Source organism: Fistularia commersonii, chromosome 35, assembly GCF_037954325.1.
Source record: "Fistularia commersonii isolate RoL2024-O1a breed Wild chromosome 35, RoL_Fcom_v1.0, whole genome shotgun sequence".
Taxonomy (NCBI): domain Eukaryota; kingdom Metazoa; phylum Chordata; class Actinopteri; order Syngnathiformes; family Fistulariidae; genus Fistularia; species Fistularia commersonii.
This window is the reverse complement of record NC_141318.1, coordinates 3,186,736-3,207,252: the sequence shown is the minus strand read 5'-3', so window position 1 is coordinate 3,207,252 and position 20,517 is coordinate 3,186,736. Positions and strand designations below refer to the sequence as shown.

Here is a 20,517-nt window from a genome sequence, read left to right as displayed (position 1 = left end):
CCAACCAACACTTTTGGGTCGTGTCCCAAAATAATAGATCTAGACTACAGTTGGGTCTTTAGTAACACTACTGCGTGTGTGAGTGTGTGTGTGCGTGCAAATATATAAATTTTTGCACAAGATGTTCCAAACAAAGGACAGATTGCCCTCTGCTGTGATCGGCCATCCACATGAAACCCTTTTTTTTAAATCTCGCCTCCGCCAAGTTCTTCCTGACCCGTGGAGACTAATATGGCAAGGTATGTTACTGTGCAGGAATATTCCTGGCTGCATTGAACGCATCACAAGCGATGACGTAAGAGTGGGCGTGGCCTTGGCCAACCGCAGCAGTTGAGGTTGTGCGGGCTTGTTATAGAAAACTCTAGAAGGTTCCATGCCGTTTAAATCTACCGGAACGTACCGGAGCCCCAGCGTCGGGCGTTTCCCCGGAGCACGTCGCAAGTGAGGACAAACATGGGCAAAGACTACTATGAGGTGTTGGGAATTCAGAAAGGCGCATCGGAGGACGATATCAAGAAAGCGTATCGGAAGCAGGCGCTCCGCTTCCACCCGGACAAGAACAAGTCGCCGGGGGCCGAGGAGAAATTCAAGGAGATCGCCGAGGCTTACGATGTCCTGAGTGACCCGAAGAAGAAGGACGTTTACGACCGTTACGGAGAAGAAGGTATGGCTGACCGCCCTACGCGAGGCTTCGACTCGGTAAAGAGGCAAACACGAGCAAACCGCGACCGTGTTCCGAGCCGTGTCCGCCATGGCCGGGACCGAACTGACGTCCGGACCGCCGGGCTGTCATGGCGCCCGGGCTCGGTCCCAAGCCAAAGTGCTGGCGAGGCTTTGCTAGCAGGGTTCGAAAAGCTGAGCCACTGGGGGAGTCAACACAATATATCCGAATATTAACAACCGGGTGGGGAACGTTTTAAGCACCGATCATCGTTAATCCATGTGTCCGACATTTGTTTAATTAGTTAGCAAAATTCAAGTTAACCTCCTCCTTCATTAGCCAAGACGTCCGGAAAGTTACCCGAGCGTCGCCCTTGTTATGTTACCATGGCAACGCCAGCGATTTCCGGTATTCCGGGGCAAGATGTAAACATGTTTCATAAATAGCCGAAGTAGCTGCATTATTTAGACAGGTGTGTGTGTGTGTGTATACACATATACATACATACATACACAGACACACTCACACACAGACAGACACACATACATGTGTGTGTGTGTGGGTGTGTTCATGTATGTGTACAGTATATGTATGAGCATTGGATCCTTTACTGTGTTAGTTTATCTGAAATATAACCTCATTATCATGAGTCATTATCTTCCAACTGTCTTCTTTGTTTTTCTGTTATGCTTATTTATTGATTTTGAGACTTAACCGTTGAAGGACACTGTACAAGAAACCAAATTTTGGTGCTTGTGAAAATGGTGTTATATTACCGGGGATAATCTCGATTCGTCTTTGGTCTGAAAGTCTCAGCTAAGGGGAGATAAATTCTAGTGATCTTGAATCATTTGTTTGGAAACAGAGAACGCGCCTAGTCATTTGTTTGTCCACTCATCATTCAGTGACTTGTTTGTTGATAGATTCTGTGCAAACCTACGCAACAGCTGCCTGTGGTGGAATGTAGTGGGTTTGTGCCACATTTGGAACACTGGTGTTTGCACACAGAGAAATACCATTTGGGGGATTTCTACTTTTAATATGAGGTTTTGTGCGGGATTGAAAAATGGCTCTGCTGTTGCACATACAGCTTGTTCTCAGAGGCATCACACATGCCTGGCAAGATCCATGGTAGGACCAAACAGACCAGATTTTTCCACTCTGGAAATTTAAAGAATTTTGAAATTGGAGTTGTTGTCTGGCTTCTGACTCGGTTCATAGGGGTTACATTTCTGTGTGTGCAAAAGTCCATTTTGGGAGAGAGAGAAGAGAGGCACTGCTGCCAGTCTGCAGTTTATTCCCATTTGGATTTAATTTGACATCAGTTCCAATGCATGAACCTAGCAGAGGTCTCATCCAAAATACAAATGATATTTTAAAATATGCTCTCCTTTAAAATATTCAGGCCTTACATTCTGAAATGTAAGGCCTATGTTAAGGTTTTAATTATTATTTAGTTATGTTACATTTGATTTGTTTGCATTTTCATGATACAGTGGTGAACTATTTCGTAAGCTATTATCTAGTTATGTTTTGGCCTCCAGCCTTCCATGTTTATTCGAGCGCAGTTGTGTAACAGTAGAAATATGTAAATTTGAAGTATTTGTCTATTGAAGCAATTTCTCCCTTGGGATCTATAAAGTACTTCTGATTCTGAGTATTTTCAGCAACCAAAAGACTGCTGACATGTTAGCAGCAGGATTCCCGCTATTTAAAATAAGACAAACCAAAATTGTCTCGCTTTAGTTGTTTCAACATCTCCATTGATGCGTTTCTGTCATACAGGTCTGAAAGGAGGTGGTCCCACTGGAGGAGGCGGTGGTCCTGGCACCTTCAGCTACACCTTCCAGGGTGACCCTCATGCCATCTTTGCCGAATTCTTCGGTGGACGTAACCCCTTTGAGCAGCTTTTTGGTGGGCGCAATGGCGGCATGGATGAGGACATGGACATTGACGACCCCTTTGCCCGCTTTGGGATGGGGGGTGGAGGAATCGGTGGCTTCCCTCGTTCCTTCAGCACTGGCCACGCAGGGATGGGCGGCCACAGCAGTATTGTGAAGAAGCAGCAAGACCCGGCGGTGGTTCATGACCTTCACGTGACCCTGGAAGAAGTGCTGTCCGGCTGTACAAAGAAAATGAAGGTCTCCCGTAAAAGGCTGAACCCGGACGGGCGATCATTAAGAAGAGAAGAGAAAATCCTGGAGGTGCAGATCAAGAAGGGCTGGAAAGAAGGCACCAAAATCACGTTTCCCAAAGAGGGAGATGAAACTCCCACCAACATTCCAGCTGACGTGGTCTTTGTGCTGAAGGACAAACCGCACCCGGTCTTCAAGCGGGACAACTCGGACGTCGTTTACACTGCAAAGATCTCTCTCAGAGACGTAAGTTCAGAAATACTCCCATAACACCGAGGGACCACAAGTGGATGTTTCAAGGAAAAAAAAAAAAAAGGGACCTAAATCTTCAGAATATGATATTTCAAAATACTACCATCATTGACTTAAGTGAGACTGAAATAACAGAAATGTTATCAGAAATTATCTCCAGAAATGAATTACTAAACCAATTCATGAATTTAACAGTGGAGATAAAATCCCTGTTTTGTCAAAATCAAGTAGGATAGGCATATTTTATGAAGCGTCTTCAGATTAAAGCTTACATAAGGATTCAGAGTTTGATTTTCGAAGGGATTTTCACATGTCTGTGTGTTTCGACCTTCACCAGGGTTTCACTGGGGTCATGTCACTCTTCATTTGGTTCAATAAAATGTCATAATACAGATGAGTGAATATCAGCGGCCTTGTTGACACCGATGAGTAAATTTTTTTTTCTCCTTCCTGTCCCTCCAGGCCTTGTGTGGCTGTACTGTCAACGCACCCACGCTCGGGGGCAGAACTGTGACGGTCACCTCCACCGACATTGTGCAGCCGGGGATGAAGCGGCGCATCAGCGGGGAGGGTCTGCCTTATCCCAAACGCCCAGATCGCCGCGGTGACCTCATAGTGGAGTTCGAGGTCAGGTTTCCGGAAAGGCTGAGTCAGAGCGCGAGGGACACCATCGCTCAGGTCCTCCCTCGCTCATAAACAAATCCTGTGCATCGAACTGAGTCACTGCTCCAATATCTAAAGTAGCACCGGCGGAAACGAGCAATCCCTTTAAGATAAATCCAAAGAAATTGTAATGTGTTGTTTTCAAACTGAAACTCAGAGTTTTATTTGACCTGTGTTGCTATGGCGACGGGTCAACAGCACTGCAGCCGGGACACCTGCAACTTATTCCCAAAACCCCGAGCCCGAACAAACCCAGATTTGATTTATTTTTTTTTTTGTTTTCATGCTGGCGCGGGAGAAGAATGCCAAGCATGTCCGCAACGCTTTGGCCGGGTTCGGAGTAGGTTTTGATTTTAAGAAATGCTACAGACACGGCAGCACGCCGAAGACAACTGTCCTCACGCCGAAGAACGTAGAAGCTCACAGGCGATCGGACGAACATCCAGAAGCCAAAGAACTCACAACTGCAGCACCTCAACCTGCGTCTCTTCCGGAAGGGCCGAGCCTTTCCCTAATTCTGTTTTGTTTTTTTGCAAAAAACATTTATTGCGGTCACCTGTTTCCAATCACACGACCAGATCCAGATGAGTTTTATCTCGTTAACCGCCCAGAGCCCGCCTTCTTTTTATTTTATTTTCTTTGTGTGTGTGTGTGTGTGTGTGTTGCAAAACCTGGTCTGGAGAAATAATTTGTTCCTGTATCATCAGTCACTGCTTTAAGGCTTCTTCTTCATTTTTTTCTTTTTTTTTATTTAATTATCTGCTGTCCCTGAAATGTTATTGCACTTGTGTACTGACTAAAGTACTGTTAGATTTGTGTACTACACTGTAACCCGTGTTAAAAAAACATCACTCCAAGGGCTGGATGAGTGACAAGCACTGGAACTGAACTGTAAACTCACCTTTTATTTTCTGTTAAATAACAGCTTCCTTCCAGCAATTAGACCTCACTAAGAGCTTCCAGCGTTTTATTTTTTTATAACCTTCCTGCTGTCACATGGACGATCATGAGGAGCTGTAACTCACTCTCAAGACAAAAACAAAACAACGGAATCCCAGTGCGTCGACAGGCGATATTGTAAATATGAGCGATGCCGTCGAGCGCTTGATATATGAGATTATAGTTTAATGAAAAGAGATAAATGTATTTTGTCATCTGTTTTAATAAAACAAAGAAAAAGAATGTTTTTGTGGGAGAGCGGCTCAAATGAAGTTCTGTATGTGGTTTTACTTTAATAGTAGAAAGTGAAAAATGAAAACTGGTTTGTATAAACCTTTATATGTTTGGAACACCCAGAGGTGTGTGAACTCCAGGAGATGAATGGATGAACTGCTGGTTTTCACTCTGACCCAAACCAGATAGACTTGTGTCTTTGTCAGCAGAAGCACCAATAGGAGCGACTGAGCAGTAACTTGAACACTTATCACATCCGGTTAACAGAATCAAACTTCCGGTCAAACTACTACCGGTGCTTTTTTTAGACCCGTCAACGTGACTTTGGAAAACCGGAAGTCCCAAGCGACTCAGGTAGGGTGGACTCAGCAGGTAGGACGTTAGCTTAGCACATAACTGACACCTGTGAACCAATCAGCTGACTGTTGCTCTCTGCATCCGGGTCCTCGGGGCTCAAAGGGACGTGTGTGTGCGTGCGTGCGTGTGTGTGTGTGCGTGCGTGCGTGTGTGTGTGTGTGTGTGTGGCGTGGGGGTGGGAGGTAATTACTGTATGGCCTTTGTCTGAGCGCCGCGGCCGCAGAAACCCGACTATGCAAACCCGCCGGACGCGCACAGACGCGCTCCTCCGGTCATCCCGCCGCGCAGACGCGCCTCCTTCCCCGGCGCGGAGTCAGAAGAGCTGATCGGAGGCGAGCGGCCGCATCCTGGAGCCTCCGGAGACTTCGTGTTCGACTTGAAGAAGAAAACTGAGAGACTGCAAGAAAGAGGAGGAGAAGAAAAAGGATGGATATTTTTCGCGTGGCCGTGATTTGTTGGCTCTCAGGTGAGTCGGGTTTGATTGGCAGGTCAGGTGGGAACTTTCTGAAAACCTTCACGTTTGAGGATGTTTGTTTCAGGCAAAAACTCCAAAATACTCGAAGTTGCTATTTTTTTTCTGCATCTCTTTAGAACTGCATGAAAGTAGAACTCAGATGCGATTACAGTGCACGAAAATAAACAAATCTTTTATTTTTCTGTGAAATTTTATTTTCTTAAAGTGTGTATTTTTACTTCCAAGTACAGTCAAGGACGTAGAGACTCGTACTAATACGTACCAATACTCCATCAAAGTACTTAGACACTTCTGATGATATAGAAATGAATTTTTATTTTAATACTGTATTATGACTGTATATTTTTCTTACTATTTGTGCATTATATATGATTCTGTGTGTATTCAAATTTGTTAATCGGTGATCGAGGTGATCATTTTCCGCGCTTCTCCTCCCCAGCCGTTTCCACAGCTGCAACCTTGGAGGTCAGAGGTCGCGTCGGAGAAGATGCCACCTTCCGCTGCCCCGCTGGGCCGTCAGCACGCGATGTGCTCTTCTGCAGAGGAGCGTGCACATCGGGGAGCATCCTGATCCAGGCGGCGGAGCAGACGCCCGCCGTCACGCAGCAGGGGAGATACGGCGTGGAGGTGTTTGGCGCGGACGGTGTCTTCACCGTGACCATAAGGACGCTGAGGAGGGTCGATGCTGGGTCGTACCAATGCTGGGCGAAGACCCCCGTCCAGGATTTCTTCCAGGAGGTCCGCCTCAGCGTCCTGGACGGTGAGTTTAACCCTTTCCGTCTTTATTTCCACCTCCGCAAAGAGTCTGACGTTGAACGCCAGTCTTATCCCGTCCGCTGATTCTACACGCAGGCCTGCTGAGTCACATGAAAATGATCTATTGGATTATCAATTAATAATCAGACGGGATAATTCGTGTCTCATGGCCGTTGGAATATTTTTTCGGCTAGAATAAAGGAATGTAAGTGGTGGTGGGCCAGTGATGGGGAGAAAAAAGAAAGACTTTGAATTGAAACAGCGTGTAAAAGGGGCTGGGGAGGGCAATAAATAATAAATATTCAATAAATAAATAGATATAAATAAAGAAATGAAAACAACCTGGACATTTGGGGTTAATAAAAGCAGGAATTGATCATGTGTTTATTTATTCATATATGTTTTTGGTTTGTTTTTTTTTTTTGCATAGGATTTTTTTTTTCCTTCAAATCTGGTTTGCTTTAATTCTATTATAAAAAAAAAATGTGGCGTCTGTATGTCTCATTTCATGTTGGCGTTATTTTTATGAATGTGTCCCCCTCATACCGCCCCCTCGATCACCTCGCCCTGGCGCCTGGGTTTGTCTTGTGATGCCTCCTCCACACTCTTTAACAGCCTAAAGTGATAAACGCAGTAATAGCCTGCACGCGCACATTCTGGCCCTCAACTGTTTTTTTTTTTTTCTTCTTCTTTTTGTTCTCTCCTCCTCCTCCCCCTATTCCATCTCCGGCCCGAAGGCCCCCCCGAAAGCACCGAAGCTCCCGCAGCAGCCGCGACGTCGCCCACCAGAGGGGAGAAGACGAACAAAAGAGCGGCGGGCCACCTCTCGGGTACGTCCAGCGTGGCTCCCCTTGGCCACGTCTTCTTCCTGCAGGCCAAAAACACCCTGTAGGTTCATCGGGGGCTCTCATTGGTTGGATGATTAAGGGGGCCGGTGCCTATCCCGGCTGTCATTGGCCGAGAGGGTTCACCCCGACTGAGCCAATCACGTGGCCACAAGTAGAGACACGTGACCGGCCGCCCACTCATTCACCTGCCATGTATCAGGGATGTGAAACTCATTTTCACAGAGGCTACATTTATTGTTAACTGTACTAAATGTAACCAAATTGTATGTAAACTACTCCTTAAAATTCAATTACTCATTCAAATTGGAGATGTTACATATGCATTTGCATTGAATCTATCAAAAGGCATATGTGAGATTTGGGCTTCTTGGACAATTTGTTGTTTTTCTAACTTAAGCTAACTTAGCTAGCTTACTTAAGCTAACTTAAGCATACTTAGCTCCGTGTTAGATCCGTGAAGGAGAAACATGTATTGGCATTCCCATCTTTCTTGAAACAGCCTTCCATCGGCATCAACTTTTCTCTTCCTGGACATTTAGGGATCATTCGTATTTCTTGTTGAAAATGGCATGCCTAATCTAATGGCGGGATACCGCCACTTTACCGGTAACATGATCAGCGTGAATTCTGGGAAATGTAGTTTATGGTCGATGCACGCGTTTGACTTATTTATTTTAAGACAAGCAGACTTTTTAAGATGATCTGGCGGCCCACAGAAAAGCGACGGGCCACATTTGGCCCGCAGGCCTTAAGTTTGCATCCACAAGCATCCATACTCTCATTCATTCGTTCATTCTGGACGGTTCGGGGTCTCCTGCGAAGCTCCTGCAGGTTTTGGGACTGCGGGGGGGAACACGGACACGAATCAAACCTCCAACCTACTGGGGGGAAACCAGGGAAATTAACTAGTCCTTTAACCACCATCACTACCCCTCTCCCACACACGCACACACATTTTATTTTATCCTAATTTTGCAAATCGGTTTTTCGGAGGAGATTAAACGGAGACACAGATACTTATTCTCCCAGACTCGCCGGCGGCAGCGGCTAATTGAATTTCAAACGGGGCATCGTCATATTATTTTATATAAAGTCCAGGCTCTGTCTCCGGGGCGCCTTATGACAAAAACAACAACAAACAAACAAACAAAATTCTCTCACAATAATTCCTAACGCTTGCCGTCCGCAGATACCACGGTGGTCATCATCGTTTCCGTCAGCCTGGCTCTCCTGGTCTGCGCCATCATCCCGCTCATATTCTATGGACACTGGCAGAGCAGCGCAGGTTCGTGCACGTGTTGTTTTTTTTTTAAGCTAAGGCATCGCATACAAACACACTCCTAACCGTGTAATCCCTATGTAATCCCTCTGTAATAACAATGTAATAACTCTGTAATACATGTGTAATGACTGTGTAATCGGTCTTTCCCACTTCAGAGAGTCAGAACAGAGATGAAGCAAATAAGGGCGACGTAAGTGATCACATCGCCCGTCTTAATTCCCAATCAAATATCTGAATCACACCGGCTTATGGCTCCGTTTACACGGGGGTTTGTGACGATGGGTCTGGTTCACAGGCCGAGTACGGCGGGGAAAACTCGGCGGTGAGGCTCGAGTCCGTGGAGTCGGAGAGGGACACCGAGTCCGAAACCCAGGACGCCGCCTACAAGGCCCTGGATCCCCACAATCTGGACTGAGCTGCCAGCCTTTGTTTTTTTTTTTTTTTTGTTTGTTTATTTCTGTATTTTAAATAAAATACAAAATCAAGAGTTTCTCCTGGCATTTATCTCCGCCTCCGCCGTGAATGCCCGGCCCTGGTTTTGAAGTTTCACCTGCATCTCGCCACAGCAGACTCACTTCCTCCTCTCCGGCCAATCGGAACGCGCCTCTCCGTTCCCCGCCGAGCCAGACGCTCGTTTCAGTTAGTATTTTTTGAGTGAAACCTCTGGACCACCACTTCTCCCTTCACTTAACCAACAAAGCCCTCCTTCTCCGAGAAGGTCCCTGCTTCCATGCCTGGGTTCCCCGGGTTCTCCTGCCCGGAGGATCTCCATTGCTGTAAAAACAATCAGCAAGTCCTTTCACTAACAAAGAGGGGTGTGTGTGTACGAGTGTGTGTGTGTGTGTGTGTGTGTGTGTGTGTGTGTGTGTGTTTCCCTTTTCCAGGTAGTTTTGAGTTTTGGTGTTTGTTTTTTTTATCTTTTTTGGCATGGATGTGAAAAAGAAAGAGGACCTGAAAACACATGGCGATAAGGCCCTGGGAACGGTAGGTGTGTGTGTGTGTGTGTGTGTGTGTGTGTGTGTGTGTGTGTGTGTGTGTGTGTGTGTGTGTGTGTGTGTGTGTGTGTGTGTGTCACACCCATTCCCCCCTAAGATGGGTTTTTCTTCCAGTAGGATCAAAATCCTGAGCTCTGATTGGCTGGCCTGTCAGTAATTTCCAAAAATGACCATGTATTTCAATTGTCTTTTTTGACCTTTTGGTTACTACATTACCTCACCATCATACATCCACCCACTCACTCATACACACACGCACACACACACATCCCGTTGCCGATGTCACACTTCTCGTCTGGTTTTTGGGAAAAAAAAAGTATTGCTTCCCCTTTCTCTGGCGTGAAAACCCCGGTCCGGCCCCAGGAAGCCGGACCAGTCTCGGACTGACTCGGAATGAAAGCAGGGGCTTGATTTTCTTTTTCTTCCTGTCTTGGGGAAAATAAAAGAAAAAAAGAAAAATCGCTTTATGACGAAAGAAGAGGACTAAGGGTTATTATCGTGTTATTACACGTTAATACACCCGTGCGCGTACCGATATTTTTTGTTTCTTGGAAATGGATCACAGTGAGTAGGCTTTATGTTACTACACGGTAAAAACAGGAATTCATCTGTTTGCACATAAATGCTATTTTTCTCCAGGACCTGTAACGCCATCCGTGGAAAGGGACCTGTTGCACAGTAAGTGACGCGCCTCTTGGCGACGACGGAGGTGACGGTCGAACATCAACCCCTTTCCTCCCGCAGAACACAACCTGCCGCTCCTTTTGACCGCCATCCTGTGCCTGACGGCCCTGGTGTTCATCTGCCTGTTCACCGCCTGCCTGAAGCTCGCCACCAAACACCGCAGGTCCAGGCGCCGCTGGCAAAACCCAACGAGAGTCAAACAGACGCCCGGGTGCATCCCCGCGCTGACCGGAACCGACCAGCGCGCAAGGCCGCTTTGGCCCGGATCTCCTCCGGAGAGGGACCGCAAGAACCCCGAGGCCACAACCACGCCGCCGGACTCGGACCTCGGCGACTACGTGGACATAGAAGACAGGAAAAGCGGCCCCTATCAGCGTCTGGACCTGAGCGAGCAGGACGAGCACATCTATCACAGCCTCCACGGAGGCGGGGGTTCCCTCGGGGTCACCTTCAGGGGCGCGTAGCCGCACTCGCGTGGGGAGTGAGGGGACGGCGGATCGAATCCAAAAAAAAGAAAAAAAAACAAAAAAAAAAGGAAAAGATAATTTTAAAGAACCGTCCTTGCTCTGCCGTCTCACCTGCTTTGGACAGGAAACAACATGGTGCTTAAGCATGTGGGTGTGTGTGTGTTTGTGTTTGCGGTTGTGAAATTTACAAAACGAGAAGAATGGAAGGGAAGTGGCCGTTCAGAGGGAGTTACAGAAAGAGTGCGAGGAGGTGATGTGTTGATAAGCAGAAGCTGTTCGAGGGTCATGGAGATACTTCTCTATCTGATGGCTTTTCTTGTGGGAGGTAAGAAGCTCTGGGAGGGTTTGGATGTTTGGAAAGAAGCTTCAAGCTGGTCTCAACCGTGTGTGTGTCTGTGTGTGTGTGTGTCAGGTTCATCCCAAACCATCCCTTTGAGACAGCAGGCCGGGACAAACGCCACCATCACCTGCTCCCACAGCTTTGCCTACTCCAACGTGAAGTACTTCTGCAAGGAACCCTGCAAGGATTCTGACGTGCTGGTCAATAGCATTGAGGGCTCCAGGGGGAGGTTCTCCATCCAAAACAATGGGAATACGTTCTATGTCACCATCAAGGAGCTGAGTGGGGCAGATTCAGGGGAGTACCGTTGTGGGGTGGACAGGTTTGGGAAGGACACCTTCATCAAAGTGAAGCTGATAGTCTTCGCAGGTGAGCGGAGATTTAAAATGATCTCTTCTTCTCGTGAAACCGACAGACGGTCGGCGGTAGAACGTTGTCTCAGAGAAGGTTCTGAAAAGCTGAAGAACCGCCTCAGGTGCTCAGTTTCACAACTGCTGTTTTTGGTTTCTTTTTCCAGCAGTAACTCGTATCATAGAGTTGCAGTCCAAATGTAATTGCAATTCAAATGCAATTCCTCTGTCCACGCATCATTGTCTTTTTTTCTTTTCGCCATTTTTTCCACTACAAGGGTTGCAGTAGATAAACTAGTTGGCTATCTGATAAAATTCACCTTTACAATGACCCGGACGCACTCGGAAGCTATTGGTTCCCGACCCGACCGACGGGTGACCTGTGAAATTTATCTTCAAAACAAATTTTTGTTTACTTTAAAATGACACAGTATCATGAAGAAATATCACAAGTGTTTTAAAATCAGCTCCAAACTGATTTTTTTTTCAACTCAAAATTGTCGTTACCGGAAGAGCCATATATGGCTCGCGAGCCATAAGTTCCCGATCGCTGCGCTAAACTAAATGTAAATTGTGTAAATGAGAGACTGACTGATTCGATGATTGACAGCCGCCCTATCCGGTTGAAGCCCCGCCCCTCACCCTAAAGACACCTGTGATTGGCTCCCAGCCACCCCATGACCCTAGCTGGTGCGATGATTGACAGTCGCCCTATCCGGTTGAAGCCCCGCCCCTCACCCTAAAGACACCTGTGATTGGCTCCCAGCCACCCCATGACCCTAGCTGGTGCGATGATTGACAGTCGCCCTATCCGGTTGAAGCCCCGCCCCTCACCCTAAAGACACCTGTGATTGGCTCCCAGCAACCCCATGACCCTGACTGCAGGGCTCAGGAAGGAATGAATGGATGACGTCCCTTCAGTTGGTGGAAAAAGCTAATCACTTTTGTTTTGGCCACCAGAAAAGAAGGAGAAGGAGGAGGAGGAGGAGGAGGAGGAGGAGGAGGAGGAGGAGAAAGAGAAAGAGAAAGAGAAAGAGAAGACAGTGAAAGAGAAAGAGAAAGAGAAGGAGGAGGAGAAGGAGGGGGATAAGGAGGGGAGCGGGCAGATTAAGAAGGAGCAGGAGAACAACAGGACAGTTGGACCTTCAGACATCGGTGAGTGACAAACAGGGTTTGAGCGGATTGTTTATGTCTCTGAGTTTGCTGAATATTTGATGAATATAACTAATATTTATTTATCTTTTAATGACTTTGGTGGAGAAAGTGGTTTATTCCACCGTGTGCGTGGTCGTCGTCCTGCTGGCAATGACAGTCGGCGCTTTGGTTCTCTTGAGACTGCAGAAAAGAAGCGTCGTAGAGGCTTCAGGTAGGACAACACGCCCTTCGTTTTTATACTGCACATGGAATCGGTACTTTTCAAACGCCACTGGTGGCTTCAACCGCAGAGCAAGAAAAAGGAAGTGACCCTTTAAGACAAAATACTTTTGCCACAGCAAGTGAGGAGAGGCTGAGATGCACGTTTGCCAATACACACACACACACACACACACACACACACACACACACACACTCCCCCTCCTGGAAGACAAAAAAACAACTCTGAAACTTTAGCGTAGCATAGCACAAGTTCACACTTTCGGCCTTTGAGCCTGGTACTCGCCATGGCATGTGAGAGTTGGCAAGGTAACGCCACGCCATTTCTTTAGTGGTTATAGGTTCCAACAATAGCGCTTCACCCATAATGATCATTTGTAGATTCTAGTGTCCGTCTACTCCAGGGGTGGGCAATTATTTCGGCAAGCAGGCCACATTTTATATTTAACTTCTATATCATGTAAATTGAACAATATAAAAACTGTAATTTAAATATTTACATTTTTCGGCATTTTATTTCAACTTAATCATTAATGATCATATAAATGCACCGACATTATTTTGAATGCAATCATCCATACAAAATCAAACAAAAGAAAAATATAGGGAGTTTCTGAATTTATCATTGATTGAAAATATTTGTTAAAAATATTCAAAGAAAATTGTTTGGCGGGCCGGATGTGGCCCGCGGGCCGTAAAGTGCCCAGGTCTGGTCTACTCTCTCTCTGCGTGCTCATTGGCTGCAGTGACCGCACAAACTGCTGCCGGGGGCTTAATGGTGCGACCCGGCGTCAGAACTTGACATTAGCAGCTACGCTAACTGCCAAGCTAACATTAGCTCTGATATAACAATAATGATATTGATGATAGTCATAAAAACTGTTGACAATAACAACAGTAAATAGTAATTTAATTTAATTCAATTTAATTTAGATAATAACAAATTATAAATGAAATAGTAATTCTCGAGTTCATCGGCAGAAACAAGGTGAAAGGGTGTTGTTATGCTAATGGAGGTGTCGTTAGGTGGGGACAAAGGCAAAACTTTTTGGGAATTTTTCTGGATTGATCTCTAAAAAAGTTAAGTGCAACTTCTCAGATTGTGAAACAAAGGAGTGACTGACACCTGTTAGATCACATGGACCGAGGATCAGGAGGAAGTTACCTGGGCCAGTTCTGGTTTCTTGCAGATGGGCCCGGTCCGAAACCAACACAGATCCACCGGTATTTACTCTTTGACTCACATCACCCGCTCGAGTACAAACTAGGGGTAATCAGAGCTCTACACTGCCGGGCCGAGAACATCCCATCAACATCCGAAGGCAGTGAGACCGAGGTCCAACATGTTCAGAAAGCCCTAAGATCCCGTGGCTACCCTGACCGGGCCTTGGCCAAATCGGAAACCGCCAGACACAATAGCATAGAACAGGAGGAGGACATCAACATACGGAAGAATATCGTCATACCCTACGTTTGATGGTGGTTGGGAAAAACTCCAAACGGTTTTCAACAAACACCATTTACCTGCACATTTCAAACCTCAAGAATTCACCATCGCCTGGATGACCGAGGAGATGAATGATGACTTATTTATTTTCAACTTGTATTTCTAGCCAGCTTATCACTGTCTTGTCCTTGCATATCTTGCTGCTGCTGCTAAACAGTGACCCAAGCATGGGATCATTAAAGTGCATCTCATCATCCAGAATCGAAGAACATAAAACAACAACACCAGTAATGATCACACGAATAATGATAGTTACTATTATTACTAGTAGTAATAGTAGTTGTACTATTATTAGCAATATTAGTGTACTTTTCATTATTTTTGAGATAAATCACAAAATCTTTTATAATTTATCTCGGCATATAAACGTAAACAATCATTATTATTATTATTGGTGTTGTTGTTGTTAACAATAACAACAACAATAATCAGGTTATTGCTAGCTCCATTTCACATTAGTACAAATGGATCATCAGTACTTCCTGTCTTTGCACAGGAAGTGATTGCGATGGAAACGACTACGGGAGCAACTATGGGAACAACCACAGGAACGACGATGGGTACGACAAGGAGAACATCTACATGAACGTCCGCAACCCCACCGATGCTCCGGCCAGCCGGGACTCTGTCATCTACAACAACGTCATCTTCAACGCTTACCCCAACAACCCTGGCCCAACGCCCTCCAACGAGATCGTGACCTACTCCATCATCAAAAGCGTGGGAGCGGCGGGAGGCGGTGGCGTCCAGGCGCCGCTCTCATGATCCCCAATCCCTAAACTTGTCCCCCTTGAACTAAGTTTATCCACTTTACCCCAGTGGGCAAAATAACCAATAAAACAAGTCCTTGAAAACAAGCGAAGCATCACTCAAGTTCTGACCTTCAGCCTGCCACGTTGGTCCTTTCAGTCCAGTTCAGGTCTTTGCAGAGACGTGGGTGGGCCGAGTCTCCAAAGCGCATGAGTTTGTTAGTTTTCCTGGAAGGAAAACTGCTAGCTTCCTGCTAGCTTTTCCTGCTAGCTTCCCCTTGGAGAGCCTTGTTGCAGGTACTGAACCCCACCTGTTTTACATGCGCATTCACCGAACCCTTCTTTATTGGATCGAGGATCGTTTCGTTGATGGGTACAAAGAACAGGCAGAGTAGCCTTTTCATCGAATCTGGCTCCCTTCACCTTGAATTCAGCAAGCGCTATGTTCTTGTAGTTCCCATCTCCATGCAGCTGAAGGAAGCCTTCCCTTAGTTTTGCCGGTGCCGGACTAGAATTGCTCATCTTGTCTTTGCAAATCATGCAGTTAGGACATCGATTCCAATCGCGTTCCGTCATACATGTGAATCCGTATTGTACGTGTTCTTCCGACCGCTTTCTTTTTTTGCCCGACATAATTAGTATGAAGGGATTAAAATATTAAGAAAGAAATCACATGACGTACCATCACGACAGTCACAAGTTACTACAACTGAGCGCGCCAAAATCCCTGCAGCACGGATAGGCCGAGCTATGTAGCGTGATCACCTGCGGCCAGTGATGTCATCACCAATGTGTGTCTTGACCTCCGCCGAACCCCTGAGACTGACCCACCGAACCTCTGGGGTTCGATCGAACCCAGGTTAAGAACCACTGGGCTAGCGCCAACGGGATCAACCTCCGCTACCAATCTTTTGGTTCCACCTTCACCCACGCCTATCTGAGAGGCTCTCTTGTTCCTTCATCCCCCCCTGCAGGGAGCATACTGGGTTTAATCCAAGTGTCTGGGAGTGGCACCAGTACGTGCAGGTGTGCACAGGGCTCAGCTCCAGGAAGTAGAAGTACTTCAGTTGCTCACCAGCTTGCTCCGCTTGTCGGGCATCACTCGTGAGCTTGTAGCGCTCGATAGCACTGTCTTCACCTCCTGCCTGCCGCTTGGGGATTTCGTAAGAACAACAGATTGAATCAAGAGCGGTTCTCGTTCTGGTGTCTCATCGATGGAAAATTACCCAGTGGCTAAGCTTGCGTATGTGTGTGAGTGTGTGTGTGTGTGTAGCTGCGGTTGCAATGTTGAAACAAAGAGAACAGTGGAGCAGAAGTTGCAACTCCATGGCTCAGAAGGAGGTGACAGCAGAAGCTGTTTGGAGGTCATGGAGATACTTCTCTATCTGATGGCTTTTCTTGTGGGAGGTAAGAAGCTCTGGGAGGGTTTGGATGTTTGCAAAGAAGCTTCAAGCTGGTCTCAACCGTGTGTTTGTGTGTGTGTGTGTGTCAGGTCCATCCCGAACCATCACTGTGAGACAGCAGGCCGGGACAAACGCTCACATCACCGGCTCCCACAGCTTTGCCTCCTCCTAAGTGAAGTACTTCTGCAAGGAACCCTGCAGGTATTCTGACGTTCTGGTCAGTGGCACGGAGGGCTGGGAACACAAAGGGAGCTTCTCCATCCTAAACAATGGGAGCACTTTCTGCATCACCATCAAGAAGCTGAGGGTGGAGGATTCGGGGTTGTACTCAGATGGAGGAGCTCATCTATGTGAATCTGATTGTCTTCGCAGGTGAGTGGAAGTTTAAAATGATCGTGAAACAGTGAACCGAGAGACGATCAGAGGTGGAACTCTGTCTGAAGGTTCTGAAAAGCCGAAGAACCACCTCAGGTTCCTCAGTTTCACAATTGCTGTTTTTGGTTTCTTGTTCCAGCAGTATAAACTCGAATCGTAGAGGTGCAGTCGTTAGTTTGATTTCAACTGGGTTCTGCCGGTGGGTTCTCCATGTTCTCCTGCCTGGGTTCTCTCCAGGCTCTCATCTTCATCCTGCTGTCCAAAAACACTCAGCAGGTTCATTGAAGACTCTAAACCACAGGTGTCAAACTCATTTTAGCTCAGGGGCCGCATGGAGGAAAATCCATTCCCATGTTGGTCAGCCGTGTAAAATCATGACATATTGACTACTGTTAATATACCTATTGTTCAAATTCACTCCTGAAACCTTGTATCTTTTAGCTTTGCAAGCGGCAATAAACTGGTTTGTTGCCCTGATCCGCCCACGGGCCTCAAGTTTGACACCCCTGCTCTAAACCATGTTTACGTGTGAGACTGACTGGTTCGATGATTGACAGCCGCCCTATCTGGTTGAAGCCCCGCCTCCTACCCTGAAAACACCTGTGATTGGCTCCCAGCAACCCCATGACCCTAGCTGCAGGGCTCAGGAATGAATGAATGAATGGATGTTGCTGCAGTTGCTGAAAAAGGCTAATAACTTCTGTTTCTGGCCTCCAGAAGGAGCAGGAGAAGGAGAACAACAGGACAGTTGGTCTTTCAGACATTGGTGAGCGACAAACAGGGTTTGAGTAGATATTTGTGTCTCTGAGTTTGATTAATATTTGACGAATATAACTAACATTTATTTCTCTTTAAATGACTTTGGCGGAGAAAGTGGTTTATTCCAAGGAGTTTACAGCCGTCGTCTTGCTGGCCGTGACAGTCGACGCTTCAGTTCTCCTCAGACGGCAGAAAAGAAGCGCCGCAGAGGCTTCAGGTAGGACGAGACATCCTTCGTTTCCCGCTGGACATGGAATTGGTACGTTCCAAACACCACTGGTGGCTTCGACCGCAGAGCAAGAAAAAGGAAGTGACTCTTTAGGACAAAATACTTTTTGCCACAGCAAGTGAGGAGAGGCTGAGATGCACGTTTGCAAATGCACACACACACACACACACACACACACACACACCTGCCTGGCATTTGTTGATTCTGGCGTTGGCCCACTTCCTCTCTGCGTGCTCATTGGCTGCAGTGGCTGCACAAACTGCTCCCTGCTCCCTCTTTTATGGTACGACCGGGCGGCAGAACCCAAGCATTCATTACCACTGATATAATAATGACAATAATATTGTTGATAAAATAGAAATTACATTGACATGAACAACATTATAGTATAGTTGATTATGATATAATATAATTATAATTTATAATAAATTATAAATGAAATAATAATAATGAGAAGAAGAAGAACAGAAGAACATAATGCAACAATAACAGCAAAGGTAATAATAGTAGTTATTGTTATTATTAGTAGTAGTTGTACTATTATTAGCAATATTAGTATCATTTTAATCATTATTAGATTGATCACAAATTTTGTCACAATTTAACTCAGTTATTATTATTATTATTATGACTACTACTAATAATAATCAGGCTATCGCTAGCTCCATTTCACATCAGTACAAATGGATCATCAGAACTTTCTCTCGCTGCACAGGAAATATGGTGATAAGAACAACTTCGGGAATGATTAAGAGAACATCGACCGCAACCTCGCCGGTTCTCTGGCCGGCCCAGACACTCTTCATCTACAACCACATCAGCTAAACCTTCCTCATTGAACTAAGTTTATCCATTTCGTGACGGGATGGGCGAGCCGACTCCGCTTGGCGATGATGGATCAATCCAAAAATGCAGAGGCATCAGAGCGTTTCCTGTAAAATGTTTTATTCGCCGAAAACCCAGGTCAAACTGTCACTATATCCCCGAAATAAAACTTGCTAAGACTCTGATATAAACAGAAAATAACTATGCAGCAAGAATAAACACATTGCTCTTCCCTGGTACGCAAGATTGCTTAAATCCCAATAAAGAAGGTAAATCTTTTCACCAGTGATGACCAGATGGAGGTTCATTAGGCTTTGACGCCTCCCAGCCAAGTAATTTGCAAAAAGGTTAATTTCTCAAGGCTTCATTTTCATACACACCACCTACTGGTCAGAGTGCTACATGACTATTTCATTCTTATAATGACAATTACCTTCATCTTTATGTTCTGCGTTTATGGTTCATGTATTGATCCAAATAAACACAATTTCAATTTTGCAAGTGAATTTATGTTGGCAATTACTGTAATGTCTTTTTCAATATGAAATTGTTGTCAATAAGATGTCAGGACCATTGTAGTTTTAAAGTGCTACAGTGTTTGGGCAAGGAAGGAAGACCCTGCCAGGGATTGTGCTTGTGAACATTGAAGTGGAGACTATATGATTGTGGGCGGTTTTATTGATTTTTATTTAAGAAGAGAATTTGTTCAAACCGCGGTTTCTCTTCTCTGGAGATGCTTTAGAGAAAACTCTAACACAGCACTGAAGAGGCCTGGGCGCACAAGTATCCCATTGCAAGTCTGAACAAATGGGGATTAATGCACTTGTGTTCTTCTGGACTCCATCACTGCGGCATCCAAATGGCAACATAGCTTGTTTCCTGAGAAGTATAAACAGATGATGTAAGCGAGAGTTAAAGTGAAGCAAAAAAAAAAAAAATTACCATGTTTTTCAGGTCTTTCTGTGATGATGTTGATGCTGCAGCTTTTGGAGATGATGATGAATTTGTTTCCTGTACGAAATTTGCACACTCAGATGAGTCGTTTCATTGCTTCGTCAGCTTTTGTCTCACTGAAGAAGCCTATTGTTTTAAATCTGGCGTCAATAATCTGGTTTCCAGCTCCTGGATCGGCTTCAGTTTGGATACAACCGTAAACCAAAATAAAGTTATTATAAAACCAATGCAAAAAAAATAATGCATTAATAGATGAAAAGTTAAAAAAAAAAAAGTGAACTAACCTTTGCGGCTGTGCTGCTCTGGAAATACCCATCCTTGCCTTTGCAATGCAGATGGCATGGCGCTCCCTCAGGCAATCGTGTTTGCAGCACGAATTGTACGACCCCTAGTACAGTTGACCAGAGACGGGTATCTCCATCAATAAAATGACAAGTTAATGCCAGATATGCGTCCATGTTTACGGATGTCAACATATCTGAGAACAAACGACCTTCTGCTTCTCCTCCTCATATTTTGCCTTGACCACAGCCTCCACAGCCTGATGGAAAAGGAATGGTACAGATTGGACATGTAGGCTATAGTATTTTGTCACCGAACACACCTTCCTTGTTGGGATTACATAGGTTGGATCCAGTTTGGCAACAAATGCTTTAAATCCCTGATCGTCCACATTGCTGAAAGGCTGGGTGTCTCCCAAAATCATGGAGACCAAGGCCTCATCCAACTCCTGCTGTTCACTGGCTAAAAAAAAAAAAGCTTTGTGTCGGCCGTGTCAGTTCTGTGCCGTTATCATTGTGGTTGATAAGCAAAGATGGTTTAAAATAAAAGAATGTATATTTTTTAATGGAAATGACCTTGGCTGGGTGCACCTCCGTCGGCCTCAGGAAGACCGGTCAGCTGT

At 45.7% G+C, this 20,517-nt stretch overlaps 3 protein-coding genes and 1 long non-coding RNA gene across 4 annotated transcripts; all 4 read left to right on the top strand.

Moving 5' to 3' along the window:
* The first annotated feature begins 328 nt into the window (after nucleotides 1–328).
* dnajb1b (DnaJ heat shock protein family (Hsp40) member B1b) lies at nucleotides 329–4,922 on the top strand. The gene is made up of 3 exons (XM_086142841.1): nucleotides 329–664; nucleotides 2,447–3,042; nucleotides 3,511–4,922. The coding sequence occupies exons 1-3, from the start codon at nucleotides 454–456 to the stop codon at nucleotides 3,742–3,744; spliced, it is 1,041 nt and encodes a 346-aa protein (XP_085998967.1). The 5' UTR covers nucleotides 329–453; the 3' UTR covers nucleotides 3,745–4,922.
* A 545-nt stretch (nucleotides 4,923–5,467) lies between these two features.
* Nucleotides 5,468–9,139, top strand: LOC147213821 (uncharacterized). The gene is made up of 6 exons (XM_086142842.1): nucleotides 5,468–5,707; nucleotides 6,156–6,476; nucleotides 7,210–7,302; nucleotides 8,510–8,605; nucleotides 8,758–8,792; nucleotides 8,898–9,139. Exons 1-6 carry the CDS (start codon nucleotides 5,668–5,670, stop codon nucleotides 9,015–9,017), a joined length of 705 nt encoding a protein of 234 aa, XP_085998968.1. The 5' UTR covers nucleotides 5,468–5,667; the 3' UTR covers nucleotides 9,018–9,139.
* An 821-nt stretch (nucleotides 9,140–9,960) lies between these two features.
* LOC147213820 (uncharacterized) lies at nucleotides 9,961–15,170 on the top strand. Its single transcript, XM_086142661.1, has 7 exons — nucleotides 9,961–10,161; nucleotides 10,237–10,275; nucleotides 10,342–11,073; nucleotides 11,161–11,457; nucleotides 12,399–12,593; nucleotides 12,703–12,804; nucleotides 14,816–15,170. The coding sequence occupies exons 3-7, from the start codon at nucleotides 10,881–10,883 to the stop codon at nucleotides 15,082–15,084; spliced, it is 1,056 nt and encodes a 351-aa protein (XP_085998787.1). The 5' UTR covers nucleotides 9,961–10,161; nucleotides 10,237–10,275; nucleotides 10,342–10,880; the 3' UTR covers nucleotides 15,085–15,170.
* A 1,531-nt stretch (nucleotides 15,171–16,701) lies between these two features.
* LOC147213819 (uncharacterized) lies at nucleotides 16,702–20,445 on the top strand. The gene is made up of 4 exons (XR_015104450.1): nucleotides 16,702–16,843; nucleotides 17,564–17,612; nucleotides 17,721–17,822; nucleotides 18,550–20,445. It is a non-coding gene; the product is annotated as an uncharacterized LOC147213819 (long non-coding RNA).
* The last annotated feature ends 72 nt before the right edge of the window (nucleotides 20,446–20,517 follow it).

Excerpts from the sequence above, each read along its gene's own strand:
- LOC147213820 (XM_086142661.1), top strand. The coding sequence starts at position 10,881 with ATGGTGCTTAAGCATGTGGGTGTGTGTGTGTTTGTGTTTGCGGTTGTG. Across the intron at positions 11,074-11,160 it reads GATGGCTTTTCTTGTGGGAG|GTTCATCCCAAACCATCCCT; the intron begins GTAAGAAGCTCT and ends TGTGTGTGTCAG. Across the intron at positions 12,594-12,702 it reads AGTTGGACCTTCAGACATCG|TGGTTTATTCCACCGTGTGC; the intron begins GTGAGTGACAAA and ends TGGTGGAGAAAG.
- LOC147213821 (XM_086142842.1), top strand. The coding sequence starts at position 5,668 with ATGGATATTTTTCGCGTGGCCGTGATTTGTTGGCTCTCAG. Across the intron at positions 6,477-7,209 it reads CCGCCTCAGCGTCCTGGACG|GCCCCCCCGAAAGCACCGAA; the intron begins GTGAGTTTAACC and ends TCCGGCCCGAAG. Across the intron at positions 8,793-8,897 it reads ATGAAGCAAATAAGGGCGAC|GCCGAGTACGGCGGGGAAAA; the intron begins GTAAGTGATCAC and ends TCTGGTTCACAG.
- dnajb1b (XM_086142841.1), top strand. The coding sequence starts at position 454 with ATGGGCAAAGACTACTATGAGGTGTTGGGAATTCAGAAAGGCGCATCG. Across the intron at positions 665-2,446 it reads CGACCGTTACGGAGAAGAAG|GTCTGAAAGGAGGTGGTCCC; the intron begins GTATGGCTGACC and ends TCTGTCATACAG. Across the intron at positions 3,043-3,510 it reads CAAAGATCTCTCTCAGAGAC|GCCTTGTGTGGCTGTACTGT; the intron begins GTAAGTTCAGAA and ends CTGTCCCTCCAG.